Genomic DNA, 20666 nt, shown 5'->3' on the forward strand with positions numbered 1-20666 from the left:
TGTGTACGCGCCGAGTTTCGGGTAAGACCAGGCAAGAAAACGAAGGGGCATCAGTGTCCGGCAGGATCGTCGAAAGGCGCGCGTATGCGGCATCGTACGCGCTCGTTGCACGATCATTGTCAAATTAATACATCATTAAATTGCATAATTCGCGAGTGCCTCTCACGTAACGCCGCTCGTGTCCGTGCTCTCTCTCTCTGCCCCTCTTCGTTCCTCCCCGCCGGATCCGCTGACCGGTGAGGTCAGGATTAAAGGGACTCGTACTCGGTATCCCGTCGGCGCGTTTGGTGAGAAAGAGAAAGGGAAAAAAAGGGCGAGACGCGCGGGGGAAGGAACAGCGGAGAGGGAGAAGGGAAACGAGAGGAGGCTCTCACTTTGTTCGCCAACACCCCCGAGCATGGCGGACCGGTATGGTAATGGTGCGCTCCGGAAACGCGGGAATGCTTGCGAGAGTGTGGAAAGTGGATAACCGGTGCGGCGACGTCGACGCGAACGTGGGCAAGTGCGACGACCGCGGGGATACCTCACGGTAGCGGCGCTATCGCCGCCCGGGGACGCCAGAGATCCCCTTCGACCGGAGGGGCAGCAGCGGCCGTCGGCGGCGGCGGAGTATTTGGCGGGTAAACCGGACGCGGTGAGTCGACGCTCGACGGGGACGGACACCCGGCGCCGATGATCTCGACGTGGATTCTCGACGGGGCGCGATGACGCGCGTGCAATCGCACGGAGTGCGCTCGTAATCGCATTGTTGACGCTATCGGACGGTGTGCGTGTGTGTGTTTGTTGTCGCGTGGTGGTGCTTTGCGCGTCGTTTCGTTGCTAAAACGGGACATCTCATCGGGAGAGACAGCAGCTTCGCTCGGCACGCGGGGGATCCCGCGCGGACCGACGCGATAGGAAAAGGATCGGGCGTATCTCGAGTGATACGAAACTGCTGGTGTCGCGGCGACGTCGCGACGCGGCGCGGCGCGGCGCGCGGCGACGGTTTTGGCGCGCGTATTTCAGCTGTCGCGCGTGACCGGCAGATGGCCGGTGCGCCGGCACACGAACACGCACACACGGACGACCGACGACGACGTTGCCGCCGCTGTCGCGCTACACGGCGACGAGGGTGCCGCCGTCCGGTCCGTGAGCCGCGCACTTATGAAAGGCGGCGCGGGCCGACGACGCGTTGCCGCTGCGTGAAACGCGGACGCGTCCTGAGCCGAAAGTGCCTTCCGCCCGCCTGTGGCGAGTCGCGAGTGCCGCGGTGCCGAAGGAATTCTCTTCCCTGCCCCCACCTCCGAGGGCTACGCGTTATTTCCGGTAAGTTTACGCCTGACGTTTTCAAGTGTCACCTGTCGAATGCTAAGCGAAAGAGAGAGAGAGAGTGAGTGAGTGAGAGAAAGAGAGAGGATTTCTATCGATTGCGAAATCTCGGATTTTCCATCGATTTTGTTAACTCAATGACGATAGATACGCGCTGTATTTATTTTGATTATTAAGCTATTTGTTTATTTTCACGCGTCTCTCCGTCCTCTCCGTCTAACCTTCATACTTTGCCTGGAGCTCGATGACAAGCTTTCGCTTGTCATCCCCGCTTGTTTCTTCCGCCCGCGATCTCTCCCGGCGAAGGAGGAAGCCTCACGCGCGCGGGAGATACAGCAGCGAGCGCGCACGCACCAATATCGCGACATGTCCGCCGCTGACTCGCTCGCACGTACGCTTGAAAGCGTCACAGTGCCTCTCTCTTTCTCTCGTTCGCTTAACGGCTCGTGGCGCATGCGCGCCGCGCCCGAGCAGCGGTCGACATACTCGACTCACGCCGTTGCGGGCCGTACATACACGCGCCGGCGGCGCTCCAGGCGGCTCGCGGCGCTGCATGACGCGACGCGACGCGACGGTACCGACTCTCTCGTTGCGGTCTCGTACACACCGATACACAGCTGGTGGCGCGGAGGGCCGGTGCACCACCTGCGCGCGAGAGAGAGGCCCTCCCCCTCCTTCCCCGACGTTCGCGAACGTACGCACGGACACGCGGCTGGTTCTCCGTCTGCTGCTGACGCTCTCCGTGCTCTCTGTCTCGCTCCTTCCCTCGCGCTCCGTTCCCTCTCTCGGGGTCGAGCCGAGCGAGCACCGGCGCGCCGCGCACGCGGCACACTCGGTCGCCGCTTCTCGTTGCCCGAATCGGCCAGTCGTGCCAGCGCGCCACGGAGCCCGTGCTTCGTCGTCTCTCCCATATATTCGGTCGGAAGGAAGGAACGGACGGACGAGCGAGCGAGCGAGCTGACCGATCGTCCGGATCCTCTCGCAAGCCGGCCTCCTCGTACGTGCACGCGCGACGCAACGAGAACACGCGTAGAGAAAGAGAGAGAGAGAGAGAAAGAGATATAGAGAAGGTTCTCGTTTCTCCTCGCTCGCGCTGCCGGCCTCCTGGTCGGCCTGAATCGAGCCGAGCCGACGAGCATGTCGAGGCGGGGCTCATCCTCGCTCTGAGTTCCGCCACACGTCGTATTCTAGAAAGAGAAAAACAACGGTCGAAACGTTCTCGAGCCGGCGCATTTTTCTGGGACGACGGACGCCCTTCCGTTGCACGAGGAACCGCCTGCTCGCCCTTGGCTACCTGCTGCCTGCCTGCCTGCCTGCCTGTTTTGCCTTGCCTGTGTCGATCCGCCTGTGCGTAGCGTAACCGTGGCGGTGGCGGCGGCGGTGGCAGTGGTATTGGATCGCGCAGAAAATGGACACCGTATTCTAGCAGCAGCAGCAGCAGCAGCAGTAACACGTTCGCAGTAGAAACGGGCGGCCTCGAGAGAAAAAGAGACGCACGCCGCCTGGAGAGAAAGAGAGAGAAGTTCGCGAGCGCACGACGATAGTATGTAAACGCCGCAACGACGACGATTGCAACCAGGTCGGCAACGAGGTCGAGGGAACGGAGGACGAGGACGAGGGCGAGGAAGGCTGACGACGATTCGTCGAGGTAGTATATCGCGCGGCCGACGTGGACCGTCTGTCGTCACCATCGTCGTAGTCCTCGGGACGAGCCCCGAGGTTCCGCTCCGTCCGGCGTGTTAGTCGCTCGTCGTACATCCCTCTCGACGAGGCTTCCGCGACGATCGGCGGGAGGCCAGCCGGAGGACCTAGGGGATGCCCGGCTCCGATACTCGTCTTGCGACACGCGCCGCGTGCCGCGTGCTGCTGCTGCTGCTGCTGCTGCTGCCTCGCTGAATCTTCTCCCGGAAGAGAGAGACAGAGGAGCGCGGGTCTCCGGTCTCAAAATACTGCGCGGCGCGGCGCACACGTTTGCGAGCAGCCAAGTAAGTAGAAAAAACCGGGAGCGAGCGGGCGAGGAAGAGGGACGGGAACGGCGGCGGTGGCGGCGAGAGAGCGGGCGCGTACTACCTCTTCGCGCGCCGCCGACTTGCCGCTCCCGTCTCTCTTTCTCGCGCGAAATCGACGCGTCAATCGTCGGCGTCGGCGATGACTGTTGGCGAAACTTTTCGGGCGAGACACGGGTTTTTTGCGCGCCAACAACAGGTCAGCAGCACCCGGGGTTCAGTCTGTCCTTCCTCGATCCGCCGCCGCCGGCGTGCGAATAAGAAAACAGAAAACCGAACGGTTTGCTTCCATCGGGAGAACCCCGTCCTCGAGGAACATCGATTTGACCGGTTCCGGAGCAACAGCGTGTAGTGATCGCTCCTTGATAGAGCGGCTCTTCACTAAAGCGAGTGGCCGTCCGGCGGTGTCGTTTTGGCTCTTTAAACGGGTTCATCGCGAGACGTGCACGCTCGCGTGAATGCGCGTATCTCCTTCTCTCCCTCCGATCCGGTGTCGCGTCGAGCCGGCACGCGTATAATATGCGTGCGTGAGTGAGTGCGTACGGGAAGCACTCAGCAGAGCGAGTGCGTCGGTGTGCGGCGTGCGCGAGGTCGCGACTTCGATTCTCGTTATTCGCCGGCACTGCCGGATCGACTCCCTCGTAATTCCGCGAATAAGACGCAGATTTGAGACACAGGGCTGGCGTAAAAAAGGAAAAGGTGTGATCGGGAACGAGAAGGAGCGATTCGCGAGTGGAATACGCGTGAATCTCGAAGGGCGGCTCGCGAGAGCCCTTCGCATTCCTCGCTCGCCTTCTTTCGCTCGTTCTCCCTCCCGAACGCCCGAAATACGCGCGCGTCTCTCTGATCTCGCGGAGAGGATGCGATACGAACGGATCTCGATTCTCGAAAAACGATTGTGAACGTGATCGAGGCGCCGCGATATTTGACAGCTCCGCCAATGGGGAGGCGCCGCTTCCCTCCGCTCGCGCGCGCCATTGGTCGCTTACCGTCAGTCGCGAGCTCGGCGATAGCGCTTTTCCACGGCGCTTTCGAGAGGGAATCGAGAATTCGGACAATCGATGGCGCGCGAGAGAACGCTGCCGCCGCCGGCGGTAACGCGTGGCCTTCGATCGATGTTAACAGCTGATTGCGCGCTCACGTCGGGCTAGGATCTGTGGCACCACACTCGACCTAACCAGGTTTTGATAAGAGAGGCGAGAGACGCGAAATAAGTGTTTCGTGAAGCGCCGTCGTTCTATCTCACCATTCGGAAGTCAGCTTAATTAATTGGCCAGTTAACCCTACATACATTTTTTTTTTTACATACGTAGATTAGGCTGGATCCTCATGCAGACTCCAGCTTTAGCACCAGCTGCTTCAACATCAGCGCTGTTTCAAATGTTGTGCAACAATCCAATTTTATAAATAATCTTCTAAATTTAAAAACTAACTTTGTTATGTTTCTTTGTAGTAAATGATATACAAATTTATTTGATTTTACACGTTTTGTACGCATTAAAAAAAAATCGTAGTTTTCTTTGACTACTTGTGTTGTTAAAGAATTTTTTACATACGTTGACTGAAAAAGTTGAGCTTGTTCGAACTTTGGGCGCGCTGTTATCATCAGAATATTTGCACATTATTTAATACAAACAAACATAATAAAGATAGTTAACATTTTAGGAGTTTATTTATAAAATTAGCTGTTGTTTTTTTGAGCATCCAGCCTTACTTCTTAGTCCATTCTATGTCCATCCAGAGAAAAGTTTCTTCGAGTCAAAAAATATTTGTTAAATCAAAGAAATTTGTGCATTACTATAAAATAAAGTTTCTTTAATTTGAAGACATTTTTGGTTGTTCTTTTTTATTAGAATTAAATAAATCGTTTGTGCAACACAGATCTTTTTTTTTTAAGTGAAAGAAATATATTTTTAAAACCAGAACTAAATTATTTCTTATATTTCTGTTAGTACTTTGAATAAACAAGTTATTTATTTAAATTAAACAAATAATTTGAACAAATAAAGCTTTAAAGAAATGTACTAACGTAATATTTTGAAATCAAATAAATTTTTTGAAACAAAGTTAAAGAAACCATTTCATCAATATAAGCATAACTTTTCTCTGGGTGTTTAGACATAACTATATAACTACTAAAAAACGCATATTTCTCGCGACATTTTTTTCGAGTTAAACGCAGAGCAAATAAAAATTTTCTTATAAAATTTGGATTTTTGCCTGCCTATTATACAATCAAATTTGCTTATGAAAACAAATCGTGAAATACAAACGTTTAAACAAAAAATTTTCATAAAACTAGCGATTTGAAATGTTTGTCGAGTCTTAGGTTTCCCTTTATGTGCAGTTTTCTGCTTAAAAAATAAGAGATTAATGTCTATTTCTACAATTATAGATTAAATGTAATCTCAGTGTAACTCGCTTTTTTTATCTTTCTACTTCCAAGAGTTAGGAATACTTCGACCAACTCCGATTAACTTTAATCAATGATTAACGCGATCAGCAGAGCCAACATGGAAAGTAAAACAGTTTATTATTAGATCAAGATGGAAAATTCTTTTTTTTTTTTTTTTTTAATCTACATTTGATCGATAATAGCATCTGATGCATTTTATAATTTTAACAGATGGAATTATTAATTGTTTATTATTTGATGAATACAGACACTGTTGACAACACTACTGAATCGATTTAACCATCGATTAAAATTAATTTGAGTTGATCGAAGTGGCTCTTAGTAAATGATAAAAAGTTAAACCGAGATTACAATTACAGTAATACAGAAGATTATTTAAACTTCATAAGCATTTAAACTCCAATCAATTTAATTTGTTTCAACCTTAAGAATTGCTTAAAGTAAAATTTCTAATTCCATATTCGTTGCCCTTGATCTAACTTTGTTTTACATGTTAACAAAAACTTAATGATTCTATGTTGATATAAACTGGTATGGGTATCACTTAATTAATACTTGATAATAAACCTTTCAGTCACACATTTCGGGAAGCAGGTGGATTTTCACATCATACTATTATAGATTTTTGGAGTCGCTGAATTCGAATCCGCAGTCAGATTTCCAAAATTAAAAATGGCAGACTCAATATGGCGGACAAAATACTTGAAATTGTAATATACTTGCATAAAATGTTCAAATTTGTGATATAAGTTTTTGAGCGCACCGATTATAAAAAAAGTTAATAAAAAATTCAATTATTGTAAAATAATAATTTTATGATGTTTGATATATCCTGTTGGATTCGTCATATTTAACCCGCCATTTTAAATACAAAATTTTCAAAATTTTAGTAGCTCTGAAGAGAGTCGAGATTGAACCTTTAGATAGTCGAAAACAACAAAAAGTCCAATAGTATTGATAAATAGTACATAATACAATTAAAAAAGAAAATAAAGATATCTCATATATGATACACTGTGACTAAAAGGGTTAATCAGCAATTAAATTAATCGGGGTTTGTCCAAAGTCACTCTAAAGAGAGACTAGGCTGGTGTCGATAGAGCTCGCGACCTAAGACCTCTACGAGCGGAAGAACGAAATAAAAGGGCAGGGAGACGAAAAGAGAGAGAAATAGAAAGAGGGTTGGCTCGTCACATCTGGCTGCCTGAAGCCTCGTGCACACGAGACACATTGCGCATTCGTTTGCATCCTCGCACAGCGCACGTCTCGTGGACGCCTGCCGCCACCACCGTCGTCGTAGCGGCAGCGGCGACGGCGGCGGCGGCGGCGGCGTTTCCTGTCTTCGACGCACTGAGGATCCGGCGTTAGTACCCACGTCGTGCTCGAGTGCGAACATAAGGAACAAAGTCGTGAAATCGCTTTGCCGGCGGCTATTGGTAACCCCCGAGTAAGTGGCCGAATGGACTTTCTTCGCGACTTCTCTTCGTAACGCGAGAACACATTTCCGGGATCGATGTTGGTGTGCCGACGCACTGTCGATTGTGCCAACTCGCCAGGGCTGCCTCGACGGGCCATCCCCGGGAGTGACCAATCAACGGGCGGGAAGGCAAAAATCGTGCGATCTCGTCCCCTTCACGTCGAGTTAAAAATATACATGAAAGAACAATTTGATGGCATCGCATGTTAGAGATAAGCAGCTGTTTTTTCAATCGACGCGACATTACTTTTGCATCGAGCGCAGCCGACGCGCTGTGCGATGTAACTTAACTTTGTACTTTGCTTTCGAGATAGCGGCCGACCAATCAATGACTCCGCATCGTGCAATGCTTCCAACCTTCCGGGCGCACACTATTAGGCGGGAGATCCCACTATAGTTGTGTATCCGGCGAAAGACTGGAGTGACTTTAACTTTTATTGATGCTGTGACATCAATTCTCTAATTTTCTTCTTTCGATTTACGTCTGCATTTGGAGTATACTAACGAAACTGAATGCATATCTATATGATATTATTGTATGAATAATTTTAATAATTTTATACAATCGTTGATATTACTAATATATTAATATAAAAAGTAGCTCTTAAGGCTGTTAAGGGAAGGGGAGGATACAGTAGCTCCTCGAAATTAAACATGTATTTCGCTGTTTTTCATAATCTTACAAATTGTTTTCGAACTATAGGGGATGGATACAAATTTTATAAACCTCCTGTATAACACATTTTTACCCTGGGCTCTGGTTATTATCTGTTGTGCGTAAAATTATATCAATAATGCACTCAGTCATTGAAAACGTATAACTGATCCATTCAAAGAGAAACACGAGATCGAAACAATTTATTTATATTGTTTTTATAACGTAACAAAAATTTTCTGCGATCGAAATTGGATAGCTTTGAGTGCATCACAAGTGCAGGACGGAGTATATTTTCGAGACGCGAGCGCCGTCTCTTTAAATTGCACCCGGAACGATCGGCTCGCCTCGGAATGTTTGCTCCTTTTTTCTAAAATTCCCCAGGCCGAGCACCCCGTGGGTCCGTTCTCAACCGCATACCAAGCGTTTGCTATGTGAGGCCCTTAAGTTAACTCATTCAGTTTATATCATTTAGCGATATAATATTCTCTTCTAACTTGCTTTTTATTTTATTTAACTACGTCTGGGTATTGTTGATGATCTTTTGGTCATATGTAACAATTAAGTAATAAGATACATAAGTCACGCATATGAAAATACCATATCTTATTTCGATATAAAAAATAAGAAATGTTTTCTCAGATTAATTGTTTTTGAGATTAATTTTTTATTTCTCCTGCAGACTCGTATTATATATTTGTTGAATTCTATCTTTTTGATTGATCGCAACGGTAACAATCGATTTATTTATTGATAAGTATATCTGAACAGCTTTTCTGATTGAGGAAAGAATATTTTTGTTAGAACCACTTCTCAAAGATTCCAAAATTTTTTTACTTAATTTTTAAGATAGTATGTTAATTTAACACAATGTGATTGTAATATTTGAGTATTTTGTGTTAAATTGATACAATTTATGGATAAAAGAACAAGTAACAGAAAAATAATATTTTAAAATATAAATTCTAAGATAAATGAACAAGTTACGTGTTAATTTAATATATTGTAAATGTTAATTTTACTGAAGAAATTGTGCCAAAGTGTTGCACTTTTTCTATTAATCTTTTACGTAAAATGATAATAAACGTCGTTACTGACATTCATCTTGTATTAAATTAACACAAAAATTGGGGTGAATCGTTTGTTTGAAACATGTGAAAAATGTGTTTAGTTTAACACAAAATTGTTTACTGCCTATGAATATTTCGAATTTATTCGAGAAATGTGACTTGAGAATCGCCATCGTTGTAGAAGCGAACGTATTTGTAAAGAGCAGCACAAACAACTATGACCGTTCGCTCAGTTTAGACGTAGCGGATAGACGAATCCTAAAATTTGTGTCGAATTATACCTATTGCAACTGTTGAAGTGAAGAAATCGACATTAATCTTGACATTATAATCACGTGCTGTCTTTATCGCGTTACGTTTCCAACATGCGTGAGCAAATATCGCAAAGTGCTACCTATGCGACGGTTTATACCAGTGATGTTTATACCAAGGCATACTTGCGCGAGAAATGACTTTCGAGAACGTAATCTCCTTATTTATAGCTTCTGGATGGATATGAACGATGGTCACGTGTGAACGCCTCGGTTGACACAGACGACGAAGTTGGTCCTTAAGCACCTGGGAAAAGTTTTACATGCAGAACGTGTCTATCTTTTAAATTAAACACTGAGAGCCTGTCTTTATCATCGTGAATTTGTAAATTGTGCACAATTTTCTTATTTTTAGATGGAAGATAAAACTGCCTAGTGGCATAGCTGACGGTAATTTGAATAAAGGCCTCGAATCTTGATTAGGTGTTGATGATTAATGACACTATGGGACTTATTAAGGGGTTTTCTTTAGAGGCCTAAAAATGGACTGTTTTTTGAAAATGGATTGCGAACAGACTACACAGAAAAACAGTTAGTATCAAATCAACAATTTATTGTTTCATAGAATATAAAATCTTTTTGAAAGAATTTATAATCTTAAACAAACATAATTTGCTACATGAAGAAATTTGGTTCCTTCGTTTAAGATTATCAAATTTTTCGGAGAAAATTTTATATTCTTGCTTATAGATGAAACGATGAATTGTTGATTTGATACCAATTTTTTCTGTGTATACAACCGATTAAGATGAAGCTTTTTATTTGTTTTAATATAAAGTTTTATCTTATAAATTCCAGAATTAAAATGATATTTGTCATCTCCATCTCTCCTCTTTTCTGGTCCATTGAATTTGACGCGTTGAGAAAAATATAAACATCGCGGGAAATTCCCGACGATCTTATAATGAAAATATTTTAATAATTCTTTTTTATCAATATTATATTTTGCATTGGTATACGCAGTTACCGACATTTGGGTTAAAATTAGAAACTTAATAAAATGGCTGCAAAGCGAAAATCATGTTTTAATTTTCAGTAGTTTTTCGCGCATGTTCATTGAAAAAAATTTAAATTAATCCCATGTGATCGTTATGATGCTTCACTGAAATGTGAGTTAAGAATTAGCAAAATACTTTGGTAATGATGGAACAATAATGCTGTGATACTTTTTAAAAAATAACAAGCGATTAGCTGGCGTTTTGAGCACCGAGAAATATTCGAAGAGAACTGGAATTGATGTAATTTCGATAAATTTGATGTAGACAGATGAGAACATGTGCAATAGATTATTTTGTTATTTATTTAAAATCGAAGACATGCAATTGAGGAAAAATTTTTCTTCTTTACTCTCTTTTTCCGTATACTATATTTTGCTTTATTTTTGTTTCATTTCTCCTTTCACTAATTATTTAAAAAATAATTTTGCGTAAAAGAATTATACTTGACTTTTTTTTATAATTTTAGTATCTTTTTTTAGGGGGGAGGGGAATTTAAAACAATCAACGCCCACAATTGAAATAATTAAGATTTTTTTCATATTTTCCTTTTTTTTTACACGGAGAAAAAAAAATGCTATTGAATCATCAGCATCAGTCTAATTGAAAACATTTTGTTAATTCAATAACAGCATTAATGAAATAAAAAGGTTAAAAGTAAAGATAATAACAAATAGAGTTGAATGAATAAAATTTAATTGAATCAACTGTATATACAATATATATTGGCAGCCCGTGAATCGATGATTAATTGAATCAAACTACGTTTCAATTCATATTACAGCATTTGTTTTTCAATGCATATGTTTCTTCTTTCGTTCTTGAACTTTGATATCTACATAAATTAGCCAGATTTCTTCAAATTTAATTCTTTTGCTTAGTATCATTTACAAAATAATTTTGCGTAACAGAATTACAAATTATACTTAACGTTTTTTTCACTTTTAATGTCCCTTTTTTTGGGGGGGGGGGAATTTACAACTTTCGATGCCTAATTGAGATATTTTAATTAAGATTTTTCTTCGTCTCATCTTCCCTTTTCTCTATATTTTGCTTTAATTCCGTTCCATTTCTCTTTTCGCCCTCGAAATCTGATATCAACATAGTAAGAATTTCTTCAAGTTCAGTTCTATCCGATCTATTAGCTCCTCCAGTTCTATTTTATTAGATCTTCCCCTCGCTCTTTTCAGGTTCCACGCGTATTCGAATTTGATTCGCATTACCCCGTTCCTCTATCTCGCGTTTCTCCTCGGAACGTGACGGGTGGGAATCGAATTCCCTCCAACTTCCGTCATTCCTTCCCTGAGCTCCTCTCGCAGCCACTTTCATTGGGTCTCTCGTGAACGGTATCGTGCGAGTCCGACCTAAAGCCCCGGCGCCGCGCAATCCGATCGCGCCTTCCGCCAAAGACAGGCGCGGGATGCAGAGCGAGAGGGAAACGCACATGGAGAGAGAGAAAGAGGAAGAACGAGAGATGCTAATACCGCACACGTAGCGCAGTGCTTGCTGCCCGCGGTGCTCGCGTCGCTGCCCCTATTATTTCCGTTACTGTCCGCGGTGTATTTACGCCCGGTGCGCGGGGACAGACAGGTTCATCCGTCGTCGACACGGCGGCGCGTCCCCCCCCCACCCTTTCTCTCCCCCTGAAAAACCTTGGGATTTAAAAATGACACTCGCCGCAGTCGCCGCACGTGTAACGCGCGCCGAGCCACAGGCAGGCGCGCGCGGCGAACAGCAGCAACATCAGCAGCAGCGGTTAACGGCCGAAAATGCGAAGCGTGCTCGGCGATAGGTACGTGCCGTTGTCGGCGACCCTTTCCTCGGGCGCCGGTCGCGGTAGCGATTGCGAGCGAGTCTCGTCGCTTTGGTCCGGGACACTGTTCCTTGCGTACGCGGGATTAGCTTGCACGTTTTCTACCACCGTCGGAATGCCCGGTGGCATCAATCTGTTGCACCTCGCGTGGTCGTGGGTACGTGACGTAGCGGTGTCGATTCCCGTTCGAATTTTTGTGTGTTTACCTTAGCCTAGTATAGACCCTCGAAGATCGTTAACGTTATGGCGTTTCAAACAGCGTGCGATTATTCAATTAGGACAGTAATTAGCGTGTGCGTCTTCGTAATTTGACAGCTAACGGAATGCACAGTTTCAGTGTACGTGTATGCGTGTGTTTCAGACACGATTTTGCCAGGATGCCTCGGGTAAGGAGACAAGTGATCCTGGAGGATCCGGCCAGGCCAGTCACTCCGGACATGGTGGAAACGAAGCTGCGTGAGTCACTCGTGGAGAAAATAATCCAAGTCCCACATATATTATTTTGTCGCGCTTCTGGTATTCTCGGATTAACTCACGGATGATGTCTCTTTCTACAGTGAAGTCCGAATTCCTGGACGACGGTTCTCTGGATGAGATCCAACCTCCAAAAGTTGCAGAGGAGACGCCGAGCCCTCATCTGCAGGATCACCAGTACGGACAGACACCTTGTTATCAAATAACGAGGAAACCTGCGCAGCCACCACCAAGAGCTGAGGTAAAATGATTGATAAGTAACATTTCTACAACAATCAGATTTCATACAGAAATCTTGATGTGTATCATTGGTGCAAAGACACTAACCCTTTCAGTGCTATAAGAGTGTAAATATCAAAGGTTTTAATAGTAAACAAAACAACAATAAATAGAAACTGAAGTAGATCACAGGCAGATAGAACATTCCACGTATATAAAATATATTTGTCATAAGAGTACTCAGCACCGAAACCTAGTGAAAATTGTTCTCATAATTTTGATATGAATTGAAACATTTTTTAGAAATATTCAGAAATACCTAGGCACTCTACATCTTTTAAAATTTGTCATACATGTGAATTCTGAAATATTCCGAGAAAAAAACTTAAACTTTTATAGATTTTTTAACATTTTATCAGAGATTATAGAATAAAAAAATTTTGAACATCTTAGGATATTTCATAATTGACTTGTATGAAAAATTCTACAAAAAGATGTAGATTTTCTGAGTATTTTTAAAAAGTATTACAATTTGTATAAAAAAATCTAAGAAAGTATAGTAAAATTGACTAATCGAAATTGCAACTTGCTTCTCTACTTGGTAGATATCAGTTCAAGCGGTAAAAAGAAGACTGAACCTGGAGGTGGGGACAACTGGTCCCAGCCAGTCCGCCTTCAAAGCACCTCGGGGTAAACGTAGAAGATCCGGCTCAAATTCTCTAGCTGGTCACACACCGACCAAAAGTAAATGACTCTTTCGTTTCACAATCTTTTTCTCTATTTTTTTCCGTGTGTCATCCAAGAAGGGAATCGTTTGTTGCATTGCAGGTAAAACTGTAGAAAGGACACGGTACGATACGTCTTTGAGCTTGCTCACGAAGAAGTTTATTCACTTAGTTGAGAGCAGTCAGGACGGTGTAGTGGACTTAAATGTGGCGTCAGAGAAGCTGGAGGTACAAAAACGTCGTATATACGACATTACTAATGTTTTAGAGGGCATCGGTATCTTAGAGAAGAAAAGTAAAAACAATATCCAGTGGAAGTACGTTATCTGCTAGTATATTATATATTTTATACAGTTTAAATCGATGTAAATGGGAGATTACATTTGTGACCTTAATTGTTTATTGTAGAGGCGGTCAGTTACCGAACAATCGGAATGATATCGCCAATCTCAAAAGGGAGGTCGCGGATTTGGAAGCTAAAGAGAATACCTTGGATCAGTTGATTCATGGTGCCGCTAAGAATCTTCGCGAATTTACCTGTGCAGATAGACAATACGCTTATGTGACGTATCATGATTTACGTTCAGTCTCTATGTACAAAGACCAAGTTATTATGGCTGTGAAAGCCCCGACAGAATCCTCCCTCCATGTCCCACATCCGATCGATAACCTCGGTCAACAAAAGGTAAATTATCAGAATAGTTTGATATTATTTATACATATTCCAATTTCTCTATAATGTCGAAACAAAAATGTTCTCTGATGTTTAAGAAAGATATTTATTGTGTTTTTTATATTTTAATATTTTTAGTTACAAATGCATATGAAGTCGGAACACGGAGAGATAGATGTGTTTCTGTGTCCTGAGGAACCCACAGTCAAAACGTTACCCTATTCCGGGTATGTGACAACGCAATCTGTGCCTCAATCAAAAGAATCTGATATACCTTGTTTGCCTCCTGAATTGTTGGTTAATCGAGAATGCGACGAGCGAATCGACGAGCCAATACCTCCAGACGAGAGTTTCATAAATACTCGTCTGAGTACCCCCGCAACTACAGTTACCAGTATAACGAGCATGAAGGATGCCTTCTTATGCGAATCCGATGATTATGGACCAATGGGCGGTGGCAAATTCCAACTCCAAACTGAGGACCAAATCAGCTCAGGTAAGATTAGAAGAGACGAGTGTTTATTAGTTTAGTTGATTGTTTTTCTCTTTCTTGAAAAAAAGCTTTATATCTTGTACTAATAATCAATTTATGGAAAGCTGTTAAAATTCTTAAATTAATGTTGAAGCTAAAGCAGGAAAAACATTTTAATTTTTAAGCTTTTTTAGTAGACTTATCCTTAGCTTGCTTTCACTCATTTTTGCAAAGCAATTTGTATTATGCATTCTATTTTGTTCGCACGAAAAAACTGCCACTTTTTACTTTTATAAATTGTGTGCTTTTTTTCATCATTAATATTTTAACCTTTCAATTTCCATGCTGAGTGGGCCGTTTATCTCGTAAATTAGTATAAAACCATAATTATTTTGTTATTATAATTATAATTTTTGAAAATTCTAAATAAAATATAAATAAAAAACTTTTTACATCATAAATATACTTTTATAAGGAAAATTTTTTGAGGTTAGCTGTTTGTCTCGCTTGAGAACTTATATATGGGAAATTAGCATAGAAATCGAAAAGTTAAAAATAATGAATAGCTTCACAGATTATGCAACGTTATGGATCGTGTTAAATTGTAAATTAAAGTAAATATTTAAATATGTTATAATCAGATTAAATTACAACAAATTTAAATATAAAACAAATGCATAAAAAAAATAAAAAAAATGTTATTTTGTTTTGTTATATAATATTTTTTGTCATTACGCGCGAATACATCATTTTGCAAAATCTAGTAATGTATTATTGTGTAAATAATACAATATTTTATTCCTTATTTAAAATATATTTGTACTTATAAAAAGTTAAAAAAAATTATTGGAGAAATAGAAATATAGTAAGAAATGGTATTAATCTTTAACCACTCTAGTGAAATAGACTTTTATAAACACTAAACAGTATATGGGCTATTATAATACCCTACTAGAGTGGTTAAGGGTTAAGAATTTCATTTTGTTATTGCAGTTATATTGAATTATAATGTCTAAAATGGAGCAAGAGATCATTTTTTAAATACTTTTCTTTGTGTTATACATTAAAATAAATTAATTTTGTATTATTCTATACGATTTTGTTAATATGAATTGTTAGAATATTAAAGACTCTTAATTTATCGATTAAAAAAGTAATGAATTTTTTATGAACTATCATAAAACTTTTTGCAAAAATATGAGATAAATATAACTAAAAGTATACATACTTTTATTAATGTATGATAATGAAGATTGGAATTTATATATATATATATATATATATATATATATATATATACACATATATATATATGTATGTAATATTATTTCAACGTATAGTGTAAGAAAAAAATTGTTTGATTTCTCGTTCTTCATATTTAATTCAATATACTCTTAATTGTCGATATTTTAATGAATACATATGAATATACCATGAATATACATCGTTGTTCTATTTTGTTGCGTATTCTGTACATTTTATTTCACTTGCTCTTAACTTGCGCAAAATTTCTAATGCTTTATTTAGTTGAATGCTTTGTGTATATGTATAGTTGTATTTCTTTTTTTTTTTTTAATAAAGTATTAAAACATTTTTTGTCTCTATTACTAAAACAATCCGATTTATTAGAAACGTACTTTTCATGTTAAAAATTTTTATGAAACAGATATTATGAGATAATTATCCTGCAATTGTTAGATTGCATTATATTTTTCTACTTGAAAAGAATATGTTGCATGTTACAATTTAATAATCACTTGTGGACAAATGTCATTCAAAAGAAAGGTAGTGAAGGTTATATATTTCCATGCAACTTAATAACCCATTTTATACCTTTCTTTTGGATACTTTACTGCCTTTTCACCAATGGACGATGGCCGTACCCTGATGGAGCTCTGGCTGTGACTTGTGTGTTAAAGTTATCAAAATCACATCACAGGCAGAGTTCTAGTTAGGTAACGGTTTCAAACAGCAAAGCTCGTGTCGTGCGAAGGTACGTTCACTTATACTAACTATTGGCCACGATTATGTTTTACATGATGTTATCACTTTAATATTATCATGTGAAATATGGATGCACGATTTTCCATAAAAAAATCTTTTCATTATAATTATTTCTGAAAATTCTTGAAGGGAAACGTATATATAATTTGGAAATCAATGTGATCGACCCGAATTTTGCAGCACTTGTTCACTTTGAATTTACAAATAGCAATTTTCTTACATGATTAAACAACGTATTATGAAAACATAGCCGCATTGTTACTTTCGAAACTCATTTAATAGAAGCTTATTTGGCGTATTTGACAAGCTGCCCTTAACATATAATTCTAGAAACTAACAATATGCATTAATTGTACTCTTTAACGCTTTGTAATCGATTGCAAAACTATTTTAAATAAAATAGAAAGTGCTTGTGGTGCGTCACAAGAAAACTTAAGTAAATTAGATATCTTACATTACTGACATACATTTCTTAATAATATAATTGTTTGCGAACGATCTAATGTAAATGATGCTGCACCACTTGATATTGCAGCATGCGTCATTTGTTACTTTACCACTGTCATTACTATTCGTTACCGACATTCTTACTTTTGTTGCAGATTTGAATACTCTCGATTTTGGAGAACTACTAGCTTTGGAGCCACCTCTCTCCGAAAACGACTACTCGTTCTCGTTAGGCACCGAGGAGGGTCTTTCGGATCTCTTCGATTTTAAATTCTAGGAATATCATCGCTTATATTGCATGGGCGTTCGTGTCGTTTTGGACTGCTCCTCAAATAGACGGAACCGCCTCATCAGTTTTATAATGCGCCTTCGCGTTACGCAGTGATGGGTGGTTGGCAGTTTCTTTCCGCGCGTCGATCTTCGCGAGAAATTGCGAGCATGTAAAATTCGTTTTTGTTTATTTATCTTTCCCCGCATGTCATTATCCAGGTATTTTTCTACCTGGAATTTGTTTTTCATTTTGTACTTACAAGTACAAAGAGATTTAAAAGAATAGCAACGAGATAGTCGGGGCACGTCAGATGCAATTTCATAAAATTTTCGTAAATTTTTGAGACTGGAACCAAAGATAGATGCACAGACAGATTGTGCAAATTGTATGGAATGTATTACATTGTTTCGTAAAATATTTTTACACTAGCCAATCCATTATTATCTGTCGCGGATAAAAATGATAAAGAAATGTAATTTGTCTTGCCTACGCCAGAATATTTTAACCTTTTAAATATTTTTCTTATTCCCATTTCATTTCGGAATGTCTTGTCGTATTTTAATTTCTTATTGCGGATCAGAAACTCTGAATGTGAAGGAGCTGAGAACCGCGAGAATAAACATATCACAATATTGTTAATGCGTGCTTCCGGCTTGATATACGGTCTGCGTTGATCGCGTTTGCGGAATGGATTGCGAAGACGCTATACAAAGATAAGAGAATGGGGCGAAAAGAAAAGAATACGTGTGTTGTGTGTATGTTGTTTGTGTGTTATGTGTGTGTGCGTGTGTGTTTGTGAAAAGAGAAAGAGAGAAAAAGGATTGAAAGGCGAAGGCGCTTTTTCGTGCAATCTGTAATAATATTGTAAATTGAGCTAAGAAATAGAAGAGAAAGTGTATGTGGGAATTCAGAGAGAGGACAGACTGTACTCGTGTTGGACAATGATCTAATTGCTCTTGTCCAACTGCAAAATGAATGAGACGGTTAAGTCATCGAATTCTTTCTGGTGCGAAGTTTTATTCGACGGAGAGAAGGAGAGGGGAAAGATGAGATTGTGAGACTCACTTCGCGCGCGTGAAAAGCGAGTATGTGCGATATTATTGCGACTCGGATTTCTTAAATTATATGCGGCGGAGTTAGAGACCCTCGTCCTTTTCCCCTGGACGATGTATGTTTTTTTTTTAACGGATACACATTGCCTTGTTAGTGAATCGTTCGACAGTATGATAATCTTATTTCGCGGTGCTTTTGTAATTCCGACCGGTCGAGAATGGCAAATCAAGATGAATAAACATCCGTTTTCCGTTTTAAATATATTATTTTATTCCTCGTTATTCAGATGGGAAATCGAAACGCGATGACCAGTAATCGTTTTACGACGATTGTGTTACTAGCTGATTTATAGAAAAAAATATGCACGTAGATAAAGTCAAAACGTACATATTTACAGAATGGCAAAAAATGAGATCTTAAACTATATTATCATATTTAAATGCGCATTTAATCCCGATTTGCAACGGTCATATCGTTTAAGATCCCAAGATTCAAGATACAGATACTATATTCTGGACTTGATCACGGGATTCTTTTTTAAAAAGGTTTTCTTGCCGGTGTAAACGCTTGAATACTGTCGAGTAAACGCGGTGCTGGAATTGTTTTATTGAGCGAGATTCATGTTAGAGAAAAAGAGAAAGAGAGAGAGAGAGAAACATCTCTTGTTCCTCGAGATCTCAAGGATATACTGGAAAAAAATAGTCTGGAAGTCCCTCAAAGGATGTACCCTAACGTACAACTTAGTGTACGTCCAAAGCCATAGTGCCTACACAAAATAATGATGATCATACCCTTCTGCAATTGTAAATACTTTACAAAATACAATTATACAAATGTAAGCTCGCATCATAAATATACGTATGTATACATTACATACATCCCACACACCGTGCATATATATGCATATATCTATATATGTGCGTGTAAAGGAATATAACAAATGAGTAGACACTGCGAACATTTCGTTATGTGTAATTATATCGTAAAAGTACGAATTAGTTACTTTTAATATTATTAATATTATTAATTATTGAAACACATTAAATAAAACAAAATATTAGTTAATAATTTCATTTAAATACGTATGTATATATACACATACATATGCGTGTACACGTATGTGTACGCGTAGTGTGTATTTACATTTATAGCGAAGGGACGTTGTGCAGGATAATAACGAAATTGCCTATTGCATCAATGGCTATTGAAACTTGACTTGAATAAAAAATTGAATCTTAAAAATATATATTAATGAACAATTAATTTATTGTATGTAATATCCTCATGTTCTGTGGTGCGGGAATAATTCCACGAGACTTTATTTTTTTAAGATTAAGAAGGCATTAGCACGAATATAATGATTTTTTTATTGTATTAGATCTTTCTCAAAATAACTTGATAAAGTCGATATGTTGTACGTATTGTTACCAATGTATGAAAATAATCGTGCATATGGAAATAAAGAGACGGCTAACGATATGATATTAATTAACATCGCAATTGCAGATTATTACTTTGCACAATGTTCGCCGCGCTCCCGTTCGCGACAGCCGGGAGGAATTGTATTAATCCTGTTTTCATTTTCCATTTACGCTAGCTGGCATCGAGCGCTTTTTTTTATATGGCCACGAGAAGACGATGAGAGGATGAGTAGGAAAGTGGAATACACGTGCGTTGCAAGTGTGCGTGAGAGAGAGAGAGAGAGAGAGAGAGAGAGAGAGAGAGAGAGAGGAAAGAGAATGTGTGAGTGTGTGAAAGGAAGATTATTAGTTCGCCATCGTGAGTAGTGTAGATTTTGCGACAATGCGTTTTACGTATACGTGCTTCTTTCGATCGGTATATATTTGAGAGACTGTCCGAAATTAATGGCAAATACGATTAAGCACCGATCGATTGATAAGGAGAAAAAATTGGGGGGACAAAAGAGATGGAAGAATAAAAGAAGAATCGATATTGATGTATCATTACGACGAACATTTTGTCACGTTTTAATGGGTCCGGCCCGCTAAAAGAACACCGCAGAGAAGAAAGTTGCAAAATATAATCTTATGTAACATCGTACAGAAACATGCATTATTATTCCATTTGTACGAATCCCGTCGATTCAATCCATACGGATATAATCGTATCCAACACTTGCGGTTTCATCTCCTTTACAAACCTTCCATCTGACCAGGTATTCTTTCTCTAAATACCTCTTGACCTTATCTTGGGTGAAAGGGATAACAATCTGGTCAGATGAGTTTCTCCATTCCCGCTTTGGTCAGTCTGTCCGTC

The 20666-nt window shown here is 40.6% G+C and overlaps 1 protein-coding gene across 5 annotated transcripts; it reads left to right on the forward strand.

Annotated features, from left to right (window-relative positions):
• Positions 1-590: 590 nt before the first annotated feature.
• On the forward strand, positions 591-20456 carry LOC105203774 (transcription factor E2F3). 5 transcript variants are annotated; one of them, XM_011172671.3, is made up of 8 exons: positions 591-1305; positions 12413-12507; positions 12609-12766; positions 13350-13488; positions 13573-13786; positions 13878-14154; positions 14281-14638; positions 17221-20456. In XM_011172671.3, the coding sequence occupies exons 2-8, from the start codon at positions 12429-12431 to the stop codon at positions 17340-17342; spliced, it is 1347 nt and encodes a 448-aa protein (XP_011170973.1). In that variant the 5' UTR covers positions 591-1305; positions 12413-12428; the 3' UTR covers positions 17343-20456. The 5 variants fall into 5 exon arrangements, with proteins under 5 accessions (XP_011170973.1, XP_011170972.1, XP_025991017.1 ...); XM_011172670.3 differs by lacking the exon at positions 591-1305 and adding an exon at positions 1845-3293; XM_026135232.2 differs by lacking the exon at positions 591-1305 and adding an exon at positions 7156-7177.
• Positions 20457-20666: the final 210 nt, after the last annotated feature.

This window comes from Solenopsis invicta, chromosome 6, assembly GCF_016802725.1.
Source record: "Solenopsis invicta isolate M01_SB chromosome 6, UNIL_Sinv_3.0, whole genome shotgun sequence".
Classification (NCBI taxonomy): Eukaryota; Metazoa; Arthropoda; class Insecta; order Hymenoptera; family Formicidae; genus Solenopsis; species Solenopsis invicta.